The 17,627-nt window shown below is 43.1% G+C and overlaps 1 protein-coding gene across 1 annotated transcript; it reads right to left on the bottom strand.

The window, feature by feature from the left end:
• Window positions 1–370: 370 nt before the first annotated feature.
• On the bottom strand, window positions 371–15,687 carry STX12 (syntaxin 12). Its single transcript, XM_063355672.1, has 9 exons — window positions 15,470–15,687; window positions 12,086–12,155; window positions 10,048–10,147; window positions 7,996–8,133; window positions 7,065–7,108; window positions 5,038–5,143; window positions 4,490–4,562; window positions 3,305–3,387; window positions 371–1,831 (listed from the first exon to the last, which is right to left on the bottom strand). The coding sequence occupies exons 1-9, from the start codon at window positions 15,579–15,581 to the stop codon at window positions 1,739–1,741; spliced, it is 819 nt and encodes a 272-aa protein (XP_063211742.1). The 5' UTR covers window positions 15,582–15,687; the 3' UTR covers window positions 371–1,738.
• Window positions 15,688–17,627: the final 1,940 nt, after the last annotated feature.

The following is a 17,627-nucleotide window of genomic DNA, read 5'->3' as shown; positions in this document are numbered from 1 at the left end:
CTTCAGGAATACTTTAAATAAGAAGCAGAGTGACACACAGTTCCCTTCCCAGACTTTACTGTACAGGCTCAGCAAAGACTCAAAGTTCTAGCAACAGGCAAATAGTCAAAGTTGACCCAACACTGTTCTGGGGCATCATTTTTCTGTGATCAGCTATCATACAGGGCTCTGCACAGTTCTCTGTACGTCCATGTGTGAAAGTCATTCAGTGTTTTCAGCTAGCTTCATTTTTAAGAATCAGGGACCACAGAACTAAAGCTGGAGGAAACACTGTTGTTGCTGGTGTGAAGTCTTCTACCCTGCTTACAGAGGAAACTGCAAACATACCTGCGCCAATGCCTAAACTGCAAAAGAAAGAAATTCTGACAGAGGCTTTTAAAAGTGTTTATTGATGGTTGTTAGATGGAATGATGACGCAATAGTGCAAACCACTGTGCAATGGGGAGAACACACTCCCTTCCCAGCTTTCACATTTACTTTATTAGACAGGAGACATGGAATAAGGATTAAATACAAAATGGGTCAGTACGCTGCATTTACCACACTCTGTTGGGCTTTGGACAGATTACTGTTCCCTCAGTGCATGTCAGTTCAGAGCTACATCGAAGCGGGGAGTGGCTGCTATTTTCTGCCCAGCTCTACTAGCAAGACAATCGGAACCACCGACCTTCATTTGCACACACATCCTCAGTCTGAAAAACCTAGCACTTCACTCTGCCAGTTTCTACACCTTCTGTTTCATAAGAAATGGAAAACATCAGATGTTCACAAGCCACACACACTATTTACTAGTACACTACAAGTGAGCTTCAAGAGTACTTCTTCAGAAGCAAGATTTCAGCTACTCCTTATCTATCTTGCCAGCACGTAAACTCAGGTGCCCAATTCCTCATCTTTGCACAATTTTCTCCCTGGACGCTTCTCAGAACAGGAGCAAGCAGCTAAACTCTGTATTTCTAGTGCTTGAGAGTCAGCATTGGAAGAGATTTATTTGTCCAATAATAAAGCACCAGCTAGTTTCTCTAAAGAAGTGTTAGATTATAAACCAAAGAATACCCTGTCCTTGAACGATGCATTTTGGAAAAAAAAAAAAAACAACACCCAACCACACTCAAAAACTTAAACAACCCAGTTACGAGTCTCAAGGCTCAACTGACCAGCACGCGGTGGTTCCAGCTATCATCCATGCGTACTTCTCCTTGCTTTTTCAAATCTGCAACAACATCTTTCTCTTCAAGAGACTCTAGAATCACAGCCGCTTGGAGACTAATAAAACCATGGGGCAGGTACTGGAGACTTTAGAAACTGCTGGATTACGGTAATGCGAATCAGTGTTGTGCCCTCTTTGAATGTCATTCTTATTCCAGTCCAAAGTTACCTATACATATAAAATGTTAAAGTTGTGCCACTTCTCAAAAACAAGACATCTCCAATTACTGATCACACTTCAGCATACAGTTGGGACAGGGAATAATACATTACAGAAAGCAAAACCACAATATTTTTGTTACATAAAACAATATAATTTGTATATAAACTGATAAATACTGTCTCCATGGTTCACTAATTCCAAATACTAGTTATCTGCACATTAGTTGCTAATATCTATTACTAGAAGTAGTTCCAGCTTGTGCTCTCTCAGGGTGGTCAATTCATTTCCGAGACTAGTCAGCCTGTTCGCTCCGAGGGGGAAAAAAAAAGTAATCTCAGCAATGAGACTAGGTTCCATGTGAAGATTTCATTTTGCTGTCTGCCAGATAAGTAATCCTATGATTATAGAAGCCACAGCAAGACCAAGAAGCAGGATACAGATCTTCTTACGTGATTTCTTCTAATAAAAGAAGAAAAAAAAAAAAGCCACTGACACCAGGAACAGATGACGAGAGGAAAAAGCAAGTCTACCAGTTAATGTTACTAACTTTGGCAAACTCGAGGACTTGATATCAATCATTATTTAAGAGAAGTAACCAGTGTAGTCTGAACACTTTTACATCTTCCTTAAACTGCATGATCCTACAGATAAATGGTTTTAGTTTTAGGCAGGAGCACAGTCATCTAAGAGATGCAGTTAAGTCAAAACATGACAAGCTTTGCTTCTCTTAAGGGAAATGCAAGCTTTACTTCAACTTGACAACACCTACCACGCGCTTTTCATCCTAACAGACACGACCATGGCTTCAAAGGAAAGCCAAACATCTCTAGCTATTTAACTTTTCCAGGCAGGACTAAAACTGCTTAGCAGTTCTCTGATACAATCTCCCCTTGGCCACTTGGAGTTGGTGTGGAAATAGTATTGCATTTCTACACTTTAAATGATTTAATATACAATTACTGTACTTGGATTTTACAGCTTCGATCACTTTATTCATCATAGGAAACTACAGTCAGTCCATACACACCAAATATTTTTAACTTAGTACCTAAGGAGTTGAGGATAGTTATATATAACCACTTCCTTCTCCATCCAGAAAGACACATTCAATACATATCCAAAGACTCCCAAACTTAGATTTATAATATACCTCAAAACTCTATATAGGAAGTCATGGAGAAAGAATACTACTAAATGCTGCCACATGGTAAAAAGCTACTTTCTCTCCCTTGCGCTGAACAGCACTGGAGTTTTAATGCCTTCTAGTACCTCCCCACTTAACAGCTTGAAAGAGTCTTGTGTGGAAGCCTGAAGGCCCAGTAGCAAAGCTCTGTATGGGACTGACTGAAGCAGAACCCTTGTTCCTTCACAGAACCTGCACCTACAGGGACAATAATGATGAAAGGAAGCTACAGAAAACATCGCATATCACACACAAAGGAGATTTAAGCAGCAGTGAGAACCACTGCAAGATATTTGATGGGACAGGGAGGACAGGCTAAGGGACAGAAACTCAGCAGTTAGAAAGAAGGGTGCTGCAAATCCCAGTCACCAGAAGTTTCCCGAGTTTGGGCAAGGATTTTTGTATATCAGTGCCTTGGCTGATATGCTTGCAAGAGGGATAGAACACGAGAATATGTTCTTGTTTAACTATTATATTAACTCCTGAGAACAGGAGAGGCAGCTAAACACTTACACTTGTTGAGGAACAGACTGACTATATATCCTCTGAAGTAGAAGCGTAATTTCAATACCATGTTTTTGACTTAAGTGCTTTATTCCTTGCAGCACGATTCTGAGTGAGCGACAACTTGCACAAGCTGTTTTTAATAACTTGCTTGGTGTGCTGCAGTCTTCGGTATGTGTCTTGCTATGCCTGTTCCATTATTGCTCAACTGTATGTTGACAATAATTCAAGCATACAGAATTTACCTGATAATAGGCAGCTCTCTGTAACTGCTCACTGGCTCTTTCCACATGGACTTCTGCACTTTCCACATTTGCCTCTATGCTATCTATGGAAAAAAGAGAACTCATTGTAAAATATTTCAGAGCTTCAGTGTGTAAAAAAAAAATTAATCAGAAATACAATACTTCTATACAAAATATCGGAAAATTTAACCTATGTAGACAAAACAAGTTTGCTGATGACACCAAGCTGTGTGGAGCACTCAATATGTTGGAGGGAAGGGATGCCATCCAGAAGGACCTGGACAGGCTGTAGAGGTGGCCCTGTGTGAACCTCAAAGTTCAGCAAGGCCAAGTGCAAGGTCCTGCACCTGGGTCACAGCAATCCCAAGCACAAATACAGGCTGAGTGGAGAGTGGATGGAGAGCAGCCCTGAGGAGAAGGACTTGGGAGTGTTGGTGGATGAGAAGCTCAACATGACCCAGCAATGTGTGCTGGCAGTGCAGAAACCCCCTGCATCCTGGGCTGCATCCTCAGCAGCGTGGGCAGCAGGGTGAGGGAAGGGATTCTGCGCCTCTGCTCTGCTCAGTGCTCCACCTGGAGTACTGCATCCAGCTCTGAGGCCCCTACCATGAGAAGGACATGGCCCTGCTGGAGCAGATCCACTGGAGGCCATGGAAGTGATCCGAAGGCTGGAGCCCCTCTGCTATGACGACAGACAGAGAGCTGGGGGTGTTCAGCCTGGAGAAGAGAAGGCTCCAGGAGACCTCAGAGCCCCTTCGAGTCCCTAAAGGGACTCCAGGAAAGCTGGGGAGGGACTCTGGATCAAGGAGCAGAACAATAGGATGAGGGGGAATGGCTTTAAACTGAAATAGGGGCCCAGGGTGGCCAGAGAAGCTGTGGCTGCCCCATACCTGGAGGTGTTCAAGGCCAGGATGGATGGGGCTTTGGGTGACCTGGTCTAGTGGTTCTAGCGCTCCTGTGCAACCTGCTCTAGGTGACCCTGCTCTGGCAGGGGGCTGGACTAGATGATCTCCAGAGGTCCCTTCCAACCCCTGCCAGTCTGGGCTTCTGTGTAGTGGGAGGCGTCCCTGCCTGTGGCAGGGGGTTGGAACTAGATGATCTTTAAGGTCCCTTCCAACCCAAACCATTCTATGAAAACATGTAGTTGAACTAAGAAGAAACTTCCTATTAAGCACACACACTTACCAATCATATCTCCTTGGTCATGAATCATCATGGCTAAATCCTTAAATATCTGATTGACATCCAAAATGTCTGCCTGAAGACAACAGTTTGACAAGTTATAACAAACACTGATTACAATTTTTCTAATCCTCATTCTTAGTACCTATTCTGACCATTACTGGAAATGTCAGAATAGATACCATCATTCACTGACTGAGGTGATTTGATGCTACTGTCTATGGAACTTGGGCTTAACACAGAGCCTACAATATTCCTACTACACAAAATTTGTTTCATCACACTAGCAATTAATACACTATGTAACAGAAATGAACATTGTAACATGACTTACTCCTACCATCTCTGAAGGACCACCAGTCAACACTGAAGAAAAATATACCTAGTCTCCTTCAACAGGAGCAGGGAGATTGATCTTGGCATCAATCCTCTCTACAAGGAACTCTGTTCCTCCACCTTCAGATCTCCTCAGCCCATCCCATTAGTTAGCACTGCACGACTTCTTTGGTTTATCTCCCAATACTGTTAACTGTGCAGGATCTACCGGTCACCTCTAATTGCCTGATTGCTGTTTCTCTTTCTTTAATGAGTTCAAGGTCCTGTTCAGTTATTGCCGCATCTTCTTCCTGAGACTGCATTTGATTCCAATCTTCACCACTGGAAAGAGATGGAAAGAAAGTATGACTTTCTCTGAGTGAAGGTACTCCCACACTCCATTTATAGCAAAGAGCCAGTGAGTTGAAGTTGAAAAGTTTCCTACAACCTCGAGGTGCCTGGCCCTGCAACTGTACACAGAGACAGGACTGATTTGTGACAACAGTTACAAATCGGAACAATTGAAGAGAGGGACAGATCAGGAAAAGTGAAGAAACTGGAAAGCAGTTACATGTATGGAAATCCTGTTCTAGGGTTATCTATAGCATTATAGAAGAAACTTCCTTACTTTAGTTCCACCCTTTTTTTTTTTTTAAATACCTGTACCTTCCTTCCTTCTCACCATCCCCTAAAAAGGGAGAAATCAGGGTGAAAGTTTTGACAGAGAGTAAGTAGCCTGCAAGCACATTATCAGAACAAAAGAACACCTGACAAGCATCTGGATTCAAAAATTCTCACTTGCTATCTGGCATTTGGAGGTAAGAACAAAGCGTTTTAATATTTTGTTAGTCTAGTGAGAACTTCAAATTAAATCACACACCAAAAGAGATGCTGAAAACCAGATAACTGGGCATCCCAGCTTACCACTCTCCCAAGGAGCTGGTACTTTGTAACTGGTGCACAAGTTACACCAATTATAGCAAAAGAAGTACCTATAATACAAGGCCACCTATACGTTCAGCATGGGAATTTCTTCAAGGGCAACATCTCCCGCTTCTCAATGAGGAGAAACATGCTGGAAAGTACTGTTACATTTCAGGGTTAGGTATACAACACTAAATAGTAAGTTTTAAAGTCTGAAAGCGTCAAAATAAATTAAGATAAACTACATGTGTAGGTCAGAGGCAGCTGACCCATCCATCAATTCAGCTCTAAGACGACAGTAGGGTTTTCAGATATTTAAGGCAGAAGTTTCTGACATGCAGCACACAAGACCAACTTTGAATGTGGAGTGGCTGCTGCATGCCAGGGCCTCTCACCGAGCTAAGAGTCTGTGCATGAACAGGTACCTGGCTAGTCCCCCCTGCTTCAGCGAGCAAGGTGTTCAGACTCATCACAGCATCTCTATAACTGAACAACCTGGGGTTTTCACTCCTGACTCAGTATGTGAAAGCACAGGGCTAATGAAGGGGATGCACACCAAGCAGCTGATCAGATGAAATGTAGTTTGCAGAGGGAAGATGCACAGATGAGACATGTAAGCTAGGTCTCTTAATTTAGAAGGTTAAAGGATATATACAGATAGGGCCAACAAATTTCATCCCAGTTTTCTCAAATATACATACAGTAGAAACAGACACAGTAATCACAGATGCTTCTGGAGTGTCTTGAGTTCTCCTTACCACATTGTAGAGTTGATATAACATTTTACAAACCTACCTACTATGCAGGGACACTGTTACTGCAGAACCAATAAAACTGACAGGTGACAGTAATGCTGTCTTGTTGTGCACATTCTAGGATTAGTTTGCCAGTACACAGTGTCTAAGACCTCTGAATTTAAGGCAGCCCCATCCACTACTCTGCAATAACTCCATCTGGGCTGCCAGAGAACACCCAAACCCATGAAATAAATAGACAGCTCTTAATGGAAAGAGTTACAGTAAGGGAAATCCTGTCTGGTAATCTTGTGCTCACAGTCCAGAAAACCAGGAGCTCCCACTGCCACATACTAGGGACTCTACTACTCCCCTCAGGGCAGTAATCACACAACCTACATTTAAGGAGGATAAAATAGTGTCATATCCAGGTATTTTTTTTTTTACATTGTATGTTTCAAGTACTGTAATAATTGCATTTCAAATCTTTTTGCTTTGCATTCAGCTAGCAGAGCCTGGTCCAAGTTACAATAACATATCTTACCACAAAAACTTCAGTTACACACAGTTAAAAGCATAACATCAAGAATACAGGAAGCTGTTACCTATCAAATGAAACAAGCTGTTCTTCTCTGAACCGCTCATCAGCCTAGAAGAGAGAAGTGAGCTATTAGTCTTGCAGACTACCAGAACCATTCACAAAGTCAACAGGAGTGTCTTGGCATATACTGTCCAGAGAGTTCTTTGAGAATGCCACTATCAACTTCAGCTTTCAGATTTAACTTATGTTAATTAAGATTAGATTTGGATTCATCTGTAGATTTAATTTTTAGATTCAGATTGTCTCTGCAAATCAGAGACAACTAAGTGATCAAAAGCAGCTAGTCTGTTTACTCAGATCAGCTGTCATTGTTTATCACTACTTCTCTCAACTTGTAGCAGAAAATTTAGAGCATGATCCAATGGATAAATGTGTTCCCTTGTAGAAATTAAGAATGCATAGTTAACACAAAGACCCAAGGCAAGGGGAGAAAAATGCTTTCACTGGCCTTTTTATTATGAATTCTTAGTAGCCACAGGGGTTTGTCAAAACATAATAGGGAGAAGGTTTGAATGTACACTGGAGATATTAGCAGGAGAGATGCTATAAGAAAATAAAGAAACATAGTGAGATTTAAGATGCAATTTAAGGTGTGGTAAGCTTCCAACTGACCTCCAAGTTTTCTAGCCTAGGGCTGACATCAAGCAAAGAGCAGCCTACAATACTTTGCTATTAACTATACTTTGAATGCCCATCTCGTCCTCCACAACATTTGCAGCTATCAGGATTCCTTCCCTCCTCTACTAACATTGATGAGGAGCACACTGAAATGAGTGCCTACTTACAACATCTGGAATGACAAAACTAATGCACCGAGGCCTCATCTGCAGTCAGTAACGTGACAGTAGACAGCTATGAAGTTGGTAGGCAAGTACAAGATCTCTCAAAAGACTTGTAGTTCACCATATCAACACAAAATTTTTATAAATACTTACAGAGATACGGGAGCCAGCTCTCGCCCTTGCTACAGTCTCTTTTTCCTTCTCTGACACTCGCCTCTGTATTGCCTGGAAGTTATTTAAGGCCGCGGAGAAGTCATTCATTAAACGTTCTTTCTGGAGCCTCTGTTGGCGCTAAAGAGTTGAAACAAACACAAGTGTTCAGATATTCCCATTCACGATAATGTAACTGTCAGACTCTCAAAAAACCCATCAGCATAATAACAACAACAATGAATGCTGGCACCCAAGCGATCTTTTGGTTCCAGCATTCTGGGGCACTGGAGAGAACAAAAACCCCACCATATTTTAATTCATTATACCAAATGCTCTATGCCTTGCCTACTGCATAACAGTTTTGTGCAATAAGGTTTTCTAATTTCAGTCTAGTTTTAAGTGTGAACTAGAGAGGTCTTCTACACCATTACTCTTATCGAAATCACATTCCAGTAACCTAGCACGTTTAATTATGTACCTTTTGGATACCTACAATGCCTTTACCCCCCATTCCTCTACTTAGCCAACCTGGTAGTACTTAATTTTCTCTTGTCCTGATTAAGACAACTACCTTAACTTTCTTACAAATACAGGAAGCCCCACACTTCCAGAACTAGTGACAACATCTATTACCCTAGTTTCACAAACTGTCTCTCTACATGCTATAGTACAAGCCTGTGTTACCTGATCAGAACATATCCTTAGTCCTGCTAACTGTTTGAATTTATCTTTTCGCCAGATACATTAGTTGTAATATTCCTTTTCATCCTCGTTTTACAGTATTAACTTATTTAGCCTCCACTGAACGTCTTCTTTGAGTGTTATGACATCCCAGTTATGGGAAAGAAGAAGTTGTGAAAAAGCTTGTCCCAAGGACACTTGATGCTCTGGTCAATTCTTATGTTTTCCATTAGAGAGATTACCAACAGTTGTTTCAAACTGCAGGCTTTCCTCTATTGTAATCCTTCTATGAGTTAGTATCAATTCAACAGCCATTTCAAGGAAATAAATGTTTTCAATTAATTTTTTTCTATAAGCCATTACAGCAGCCTCATAATACGCTGCAGCTTCCATCTGAGCTGTCTGGAAGCAAAAACACTTCTGTCAGAGGAGATCCTCAGCATGTTTATACCAGCTCCTGCAGATTTTGACTGGACTGCTCCAACAGGCTTCACTAGGCTTCAAAAGTCACTGCTGCATTCAGCAAGACGCAAAGGACAGCATTTTGTTCAGCAGAGGGAGATTAACTGAAAAAATATTTGCTGAACAAACAGGCAAAACGTGGCCATGCTTACAACTGGCATATAACTTCTAATTCTGTCTTTAAAATACAGAATATAATAATTCTGTATCTAAATACAGAATTAGATGAAGATGACATCTGCTGACCCATATCCACAGATCATCCCACAACAGTATCACAGAAGCTGATACATCAATGTTGTGGTGGTGATTTAAAGTAGATCAAGAAAATGCCAACAGCAGAGGACTGTCCCTTCCCTTTCCCACAAGGAGGGGGAACTCGAAAGACTATTTGGCAAGAGATAAAGCCATAATCATTGCCTCACTACATTTCGCTTTATTCAAATATGAGCAAGGTGAGTCAGCTTCCCCCCCCCCAATAAATCACATACAAGGGAAAGCTTTTGGCTGTGATCCCAATTCATACTGACACGCAGTTTTCTATGAGTTCTTATCCTAAAACACTGCCTTGCATGACCAGGCATTTTGTAAACAAGATTATTTTTCAGATATTTACTCCGAAAAACAGAATTGCACACTCAGCTCTCCTCAAACATTTAGGGCTTCTTATTCTCATGCAAGTAAGTTTTATACCTATTCACTACTGGGAAACATTGCTTTCCCAATGTCATATAAGCAGCCAGGATGTAGCCAGTTTAATAGGTTTCCCTACTTCAGCAACACTCTTCATTGCAGAAGGCTGCTGTCTCTTCAGCTGTGCCACTTCAAGCTTTGTGAGGTTGTGGTCTAAGCTAGTTTCATGAAATGAGTGATTTAGAAAATACGTCCAGACAATTTCTGTGTACCTACCTGTTCAGAAGCAGACAGAGGAAGTGGTAGAGACCCCAACTCCTTTAGATATTCATTGGTCTCTTTGGCAAGGCGGTTTGCAGAATGCTGTAGCTGTTGTCTGAAATAACAGTTCAAAAGCAGTTACACAAGCTTCTACCTAAAAAGCAGTCTCTGAGCATTTCAGTTTCCAGACCAATGACCAGGCAGGGGTTCTGAGATCACACATCTTTATGGTGTGGGTTTTTTTCTCCCTAACGGAACAGAGATGTACTTTTAGCTTTTACCATCAACTTGACTCTGGACTATGTTTTAAAAAGGGATTCAAGGAAGTTCCGTGCTCCCTGCTAACTAGTATAATTCAGTAGTTTTTAAAAGATATTTTTCTCCAATGTCAAAGGAGAGAGAAATTCAAGGGAAAGACAACTTTATTCAGTGAACATAACCACTCTTTTAGTGTGAATTCCTTGTAGCACCAATTAGTAACTAACTGTTCAATTGACAATTGCCAACTGCATTGGTTAAAATGTGCGTTTAATAAAATCAGAGACATTAAATTCTTACATTTTTGTGAAAAAAATCAATGGTCAGAGAGAGAAATGATCCAGCTTCTACTTTGGGAAATGAAAGGCTTTCCCCTGAGCCTTTATGTTTTCCAGCAATGTTACAATTCAAAGCTATTGTTGCAAAGGATCTAGTGCAGCAGCACCTTCATTAGTACCACAATGCAGAAAAAACATCAGTTACGTTGAACTTCACGTAAAGAAATCACCGCGTACATCAAAGATGCAGTTTATTAGAAAGTATGCTTGTGCTTCACAGAGAATAGAACCGTAAGTTTTATTTTGCAGCCATATGCACAAAACCTAATAATGTAAATGACAAAGATGCAAAAAACTAAAACAAGAACTAACTTTTTTGGCATTAAATGGATACAAGATGCTTAAGTGAAAGTCACCTATTCAGCCCAATGCACACACAAATCAAAGTATTCAGGCTGCATTATTGTATAAGTTGATCTGCAATATGTGAGTTGAATAAACCACACATGCATTTTTGTATTAAATTTGTATGGCAGACGACAATCTGTGGAGCGCAACCACTCTCACCTTAAAGAGAAGGGCCACTTCTACAGTGAAATTAAATGGAAATATATTTGTTTGGTCACGAGTGAATAGTTCTTTAATCAACTGAGCAGCTCAGACAAACAAATTTCTTTCTCTACAACTGGACTCTGATCTCATCCTCCAAATACAGTGTATGTAGCCATCACAAGAAGTCATGAACTTATCCAAAAGTCAGCTATTACAAAAAGTGGGGATGTCGCGTATTAAGAGATTCAAGGTACAGTCACATGAAGAGATAATGGAAGAACTTACTTTCAGGTTTTCTTTTATGACTCCAGAAATAATAATTTCTCATAACTTCCTACTTATGCTTTACAAGTTTGTAAAAGATGCACAGACACACAGACTCCCTGCTCAGTCTCTCTAGGAGTCAGTTTGGACTATGCCTGTTTAAACGTTTTCTATGTTGTCCCCCATTGGTATCTTATTCTTCTGAAATTATGTGTGACATGCCATAGAGGATCCTCCTCTATGGCTGCCATAGAGGATCGCTAATCTTTCTAGTGCCTAAATCCATCTGTACTACAAGCTACTTTTGCATCAGTTATGGGTCTTCCTTGCTATTTGTCCTTATTTCTCTTATGTGAGGACCAAATACGCCATTCGCTGCTTCTAAAGCCTAAGTGAAGCCACTATGGCTAGTCTTCAAAGTACAGCTAATGCACGGCTGATATACTACTACAGTTTTTAAATAAGCTATACTGTTTCTAACCACTCCTACCCAGCAGTTTGGAATGGCTTCTCCAGAGCCCTGCAGAAACGCCTTAATCTGTCCAGTAAACTACTTAACTTAATACAGTCCTACAAAGAAAAAATGACTAGCTGCGTTCACCTACTAAAGCATCTTCCCGAAGCAAGTAACCCAGTTCCTCTAAGAATACAGACAGAAGTGACAGAGAACCTACACAAACGTTAGCTCATTTAATACTTACAAGTTTTCCTGAAGCTTGCTGGAATCCTGCTTGGTTCCCAGCTGGCTCATCAAATTCTTTATTTGAGCAGCTGAAGATAAAGAGATCACAAAATGAGTTAGTAAGACAAGTTCTGGTGTATTTTATTTCTTCTTGAATGCAGTCTTCTAACTTCCCCCAAAGGATTTCTCTCAATGTTTGACTTAACCAAGCTGGTAAGACAACACTTACATTCTTTGCTTTAAATGCAAAGTGTGTTTTAAACGTCCCCATTTAGACATGGTCCAGCCTAACTTTCAGATAAGAAAGTGATAGTGAGGCTTACATACCCTGAAGACAAGTCTGTGGAGCTAAAAGCTTGTGCGCTCCTCTTCCTCAACCTTTTTAGACCAAATAACATAGCTGTTTATTTCTACCAGCCTTGCTATTTCTGTATTTTAGGCTATCACTGCTGCAGAGCAACTTTAGTACATTGTGTTCCCTCTTTTACATATTCTAGAGTTACTTAAAATATTAGTGCTCTGTTTAAAAAAAAAAAAAAGAAAAAGCCAAGGGTTGCTAACAGTTAAGAAAAAAAAAAAATAACCTGAATTTTTCTATTCATGACAGCCCAAACCTTTTGCAATACTGGCCAGCCTTTCAAGAACAGCAGGTAGCAATGGTGCATTTCATGGTTAGCTTGCATCAATGTGAAATCACATCGTAGCAAGAAGAGATATTCTAGCCCTCTTTCTTCCCTGTCTTCTATGTTTTCCACTATTTTTCTTGCGTAGGGACTAGTGATCCTGCAACCACACAATGAATCACATCAAACCATTAAGCTACCTGAAAAGCAGGTACCATCTTCTCTCTCCACTATTATTTTTTTGACAGATCAGCAAGCTGATCCACTTTATTCTGCAGATGCACAATGCTAAAGATGCTGGGTGCACCATTTATGACAGCAGTATGATGTCTGATGGCTCAACTCACTTGTGAAATTGTATGCGATCCCGTCAAGCATTGAAAGAGGCAAGATCAAGGAGGATCAACTTAATATAGTTCTACAGGCACCTGCATGGAGTTGAAACATCCCATGAGTTTAACTAGACCTACTTCCAATTCAGTGCCATCCTACTGGTTTAATTTCTGCTTTCAGGCTGGAGCAGCCACTTCAGTTGATTAAATGTGTTGCTGAAGGAACATCAGATTCCTACAAAGACCACTTCTTTTAAAGTGATGTCCAATGGCTTATAACAATGGCAGCTCAGCTAAAGCTGCAATATGATTTAATAAGTAATTAGGCAAGTGTTCTAGCTTTTGCATCCAGCAAGAGTATTCTCGCGGAGAATTCTAGACTTCTACTAGCTCATACAGTGAGGAGTTCTTCACGGCTCCTTATACACCAAGCTGAACATGGCTTCTAGCAAGCAAGACCGCACATATTTCAGAGCTCTGTCTGCCACAGGAAGGTCAGAAAAGTTCATAGTCCAGTTAAACTGCCAAATGGCTCTCAGACTATGTGTGTGGACATCAACGACTTTGCAAGTGTCCTTTGCACTATAATGTCTAGGTACTTTGGGATGTATCTTTTTTCTCCACTGGGGGAGATTCTTGTAACAAGCCCCATTTCCACATGTGGCGATGTGCTTTTTGTCCTGGTCTGAGTCAGGTTCAAGTTTGCTATGCTTAGTTTATCTCAGTCAACAGCAATGCACAGAGTCTATATGAAACGGGAGCAAAGTGTCTGGAAGGCCAAAGGAAGGGGCTGGAGCTCTTTACTTTTATTCTTTGGATAGTGGGTGTACATATCAACATAGAGAGCCCTCTCAGTCAATACCTTTCCGTCTCCGAACCCTCTCAATTTTAGGCTGTGAAGCCTTTCACATACTGACTATTTTACAGTTAAGATTTCTTAAAACATTTCAATCTCTGCTCTAGATGCTTAGGTAACGTAACGGTCTTGCAAGCTCAGGTCACCAGTTCTCTGTACGTTTTGTGTGAAAACTTTACAGAATTTCCCCAAAGGAATGAAAAATAGTCAGCTGTGTCCACTGTTTGCTTGTTGTTTGCCCTACAGCGAATGAAAGGGGAAATGAGGACAGGCTTAAGGCTTCAATATGTCTTCTCCTCCTAGGCTTGAATGGAAAGCTTTTATAAAATATGTAATAAAGTTAATTACCATGACGTTAAGTCAGATGTTCTGCGTATTCCCACCCACCTTGATAAAAACTGTAAAGCTATTTGTTTCACTTGAGATAGGCAGCGCACTGAGATAGGATGGCTGTTGATCATGAGACAGTGAAAGCTTGTCCTATGAGGAACAGAAGCTGAACTACTTCAAAGGGGTGGCTGAGAGGGAAGTGTCCTATGGAAGGGACGGGGGCGTAAAGAAAAAAAAAGTTAAAAAAAAGGAAAAAAAAAAAACCCAGACAATCCATGCTATTTGGTGAACTTTGAAGCAATTCAACCAGCAGCCATGCCTATACCAAGAGCAAATAAACATGACTGAGCAAAATCAAAGTTTCAGCAATATTAATAGCTTTGTATAATTGAACTGGAGAAGTCACCAACTTTCAGAGGAACCAACGCGTTCAACTGATCTTGCCCCTAAAAAACTGCACGGGCATGCGGACAATTTAGCAAAGGCAGTATCCTTAAGAAGGGGTTCTATCAAAGACTCTTTTGGAAGTGACTTATTTAGTAAGCAGTATTTCAGCAATCAATACTAGGATTTCAGTGATTAGCTTACAATACCGATAACTGCCTCTAATGACAACTATATGATCAAGAAACTGCAATGCCATTTACTTAATGACAATCTGTTCATCAGCAGAATGCTTGCCTGCAGAACTCTGCCAGCACCCTTAAGAGGAAACAGGCAAGTTAACAGCAGCCTTCAGAAATCTCTGCAACAGCAGCTTCTCCCAGATGCCTGGCACGAGGCAGGGTGACAGCTTTTGGCTCCCTGCTTCCACACCGCACCTCAATGAAGGCACATAAAGGCAAACGAGAAGCCGAGCCCTTGCCAGGCTGTCAGAGGGATTCAGCACCGCTGGGGAAGAGCCCAGCTTGGTAAAAGCGACATAAACACCGCATCGAAACCGACAGCGGCGCGTACTTGGCCCAGGCCCGTGGCAGTCGCAAGCTGCTAATGACAAAGCCCGGAGGAGGAAGCTCAGGACGGGCTGGGGTGTGCCCACGGCCACGGGGCAGGGGGGCCGCGGTGCCGCGGCCGGGACAACCCTTGGCCCGCCCGGCACCGCCCTGGTGGGGGCTCCGCCAGCCCCAGCGGCCGCTGCGGAGCGCTCGCCCCCCGCTCCCCGCCACGGGACCCCGCGGAACGGTCCACCCCCCCCCCCCGCGCTCCTCACAGGCCGCCGCCGGGCCGGGCCGCCCCTTCACCCCGGGCCCGGGCGCACTCACTGTAGTGCGCGATGCGCTGCACGTTGGCGCTGCATGTCTGGATGATGCTGCCAAAGTCCCGCGGCGGGGGCGGCGCCCCGGGACGGTGGGGATCCAACGGGCCGTACGACATGGCCGAGCCGGGAGGGACGGAGGGAGCGCGGCGCCGCCGGGCCCAGCTGACAGGACCCACCAGCCACTGCGCACGCGCAGCCGCTGCTGACGGAGCGCCCGCATATGCGCGAGGCGCCGCCGCCGGCGCCTGCGCGCTCGAGGCGCGGGGAGCCCGCGGGGTGCCATGGCAACGGGCCGCCCGCCCCGCCCCGCCCCGCCCGCTCCCGCTCCTGAGGGGGAGCCCTCGGCGCCGCGGTCGCCCGGCTCGGCGTGAGGGGTGGCGGTGCCTCCTGCCTGGCATGTCCCAAAAGAATATCCCTGAAATGTTATTAGTAACTAGTGTTGAAAGGCCTTATGTGTATTCTCACGAATAATGAGGATTCTAGCCTTGAATTTACGAAGCATGAGTTAATGAAAAGAACTCCTTATCAAGGGAGGCAAGTGGTGCATCATTTTCGAGGAATAATGACCTTGAGGATGGTACTAATCTACGCGTTTTGAGAACTTTAGCCAAGTTGGCAGGAAAGTGAAAATTCTTAGTGTCCTAAGCTGAACTACCTTCATTATAATACTAAAAATCACACTCGTAGGTCAAGAAGACCCTTGCCCAGGTGAAGACCCTTCCCTTGAGCACGCGTGGTAGCTATACCTTCATGCTGTAATCATATGTAAATTACTAACCAATCAAATAGAGGCAGGAGGTATTAATAATGGTGTTGTAAAATGTGTATAAAAGTCATGCGGAGAGTTCTGATGGGTGTGCACGCTAGGAGGAACAATCCCCCGTGCATCCAGCACTGCAATAAAGAATGCCTACCTTCTGAAACTCAAAACAACTCTTAGAGGGTTTCCCTTTAACCGGATTTTATGTTAACAGGGAGGACGCTGAGGAGAAGCCCGGCACGGCTGTCCATGGCTCCATGGCCCATGGCCACCTGGGAGGACGCTGAGGAGAAGCCCGGCACGGCTGTCCGTGGCTCCATGGCCCGTGGCTGCCTGGGAGGATGCTGAGGAGAAGCCCGGCACGGCTGTCCGTGGCTCCATGGCCCATGGCCGCCTGGGAGGATGCTGAGGAGAAGCCCGGCACGGCTGTCCGTGGCTCCATGGCCCATGGCTGCCTGGGAGGATGCTGAGGAGGAGCCCGGCATGGCTGTCCGTGGCTCCATGGCCCATGGCTGCCTGGGAGGACGCTGAGGAGGAGCCGTGGCTCTGAGGGCATGGTTTCACTACCGAGCGGTACCATCATCTGCTAGTTGTGAGGGAAAGCTGTGCCCTGGCCTGCGTCCCTGCCACAGCCATAACTTCTGCTTCGGACGGGTTGAATCAAGGCACTGATCGTTTTTGTTAGAACAGGGCGTTTCCTGATCCGCCTCATCCTGTGGCCAAACTCCAAGGGCTCACCCAAGGGAAGCAGGGGAACGCGTCACTGCAGACCCAGGGAAAGCCGAGGCTGTTTTGGTCATAACCTGCGCTTGTGTGAATGCAATGCAAAACAAGGTAGCTAACGGGTTAGGCCTCATTAGATAAATCCTGCTGTAGCGCCTCTGAAAGGCAATGGCTTGTCCACGCTTTCTAAAAGGCCTAGAATTTATAATTAGTCAATAAAACAGTGGGAGAATAATGAATAAGTGTTTAGAAGTAGAGAATACATAACCAATTGCAATTAAACTTTATCCCTTATTTTTCCATTATTATACAGCCACCAAAGACAATTATGGGATTCTTTCCATATAATTCTGCTTTAAGTTGCATCTAAAAACATGACACATGTATACTGGCTCCTGGGGAAATGCCTTTTTCAACACAGCAGAGCAATTTAATTTCAATAATCCGTTGTATAATTTGTTTGGCCAGATAACTAATTTTAATCAAGCCAAGGCTGAAAAAATAGGGGTTTTTCCCCCCTGTTTTAATTTGAGCTGAAAATATATAATGAACTAAATTATAGGTGCTTTTGTAATGCCACCACTGGAAGGAATCACATCTGGACTTAAAAAAATTATTGTAGTCAACAAACAAAAACATTTGTGCCAATCCTGAAGATACTGAAATGGCATTCACTCTG

This window comes from Chroicocephalus ridibundus, chromosome 19 (assembly GCF_963924245.1).
Source record: "Chroicocephalus ridibundus chromosome 19, bChrRid1.1, whole genome shotgun sequence".
NCBI classification, from domain to species: Eukaryota; Metazoa; Chordata; class Aves; order Charadriiformes; family Laridae; genus Chroicocephalus; species Chroicocephalus ridibundus.
Note: the sequence above shows the minus strand (reverse complement) of the source record. Positions and strands in the feature narration are given on the sequence as shown.

What these genes read in the sequence shown, in the direction of transcription:
- STX12 (XM_063355672.1), bottom strand. Translation starts at nt 15,581, where the DNA reads ATGTCGTACGGCCCGTTGGATCCCCACCGTCCCGGGGCGCCGCCCCCG. An exon ending in GAGCTGGCTCCCGTATCTCT is followed by an intron (nt 7,109 to 7,995) that starts GTAAGTATTTAT and finishes TCTCTCTTCTAG; the next exon opens with GCTGATGAGCGGTTCAGAGA. An exon ending in CAGCTTGTTTCATTTGATAG is followed by an intron (nt 5,144 to 7,064) that starts GTAACAGCTTCC and finishes ATCTCTTTCCAG; the next exon opens with TGGTGAAGATTGGAATCAAA.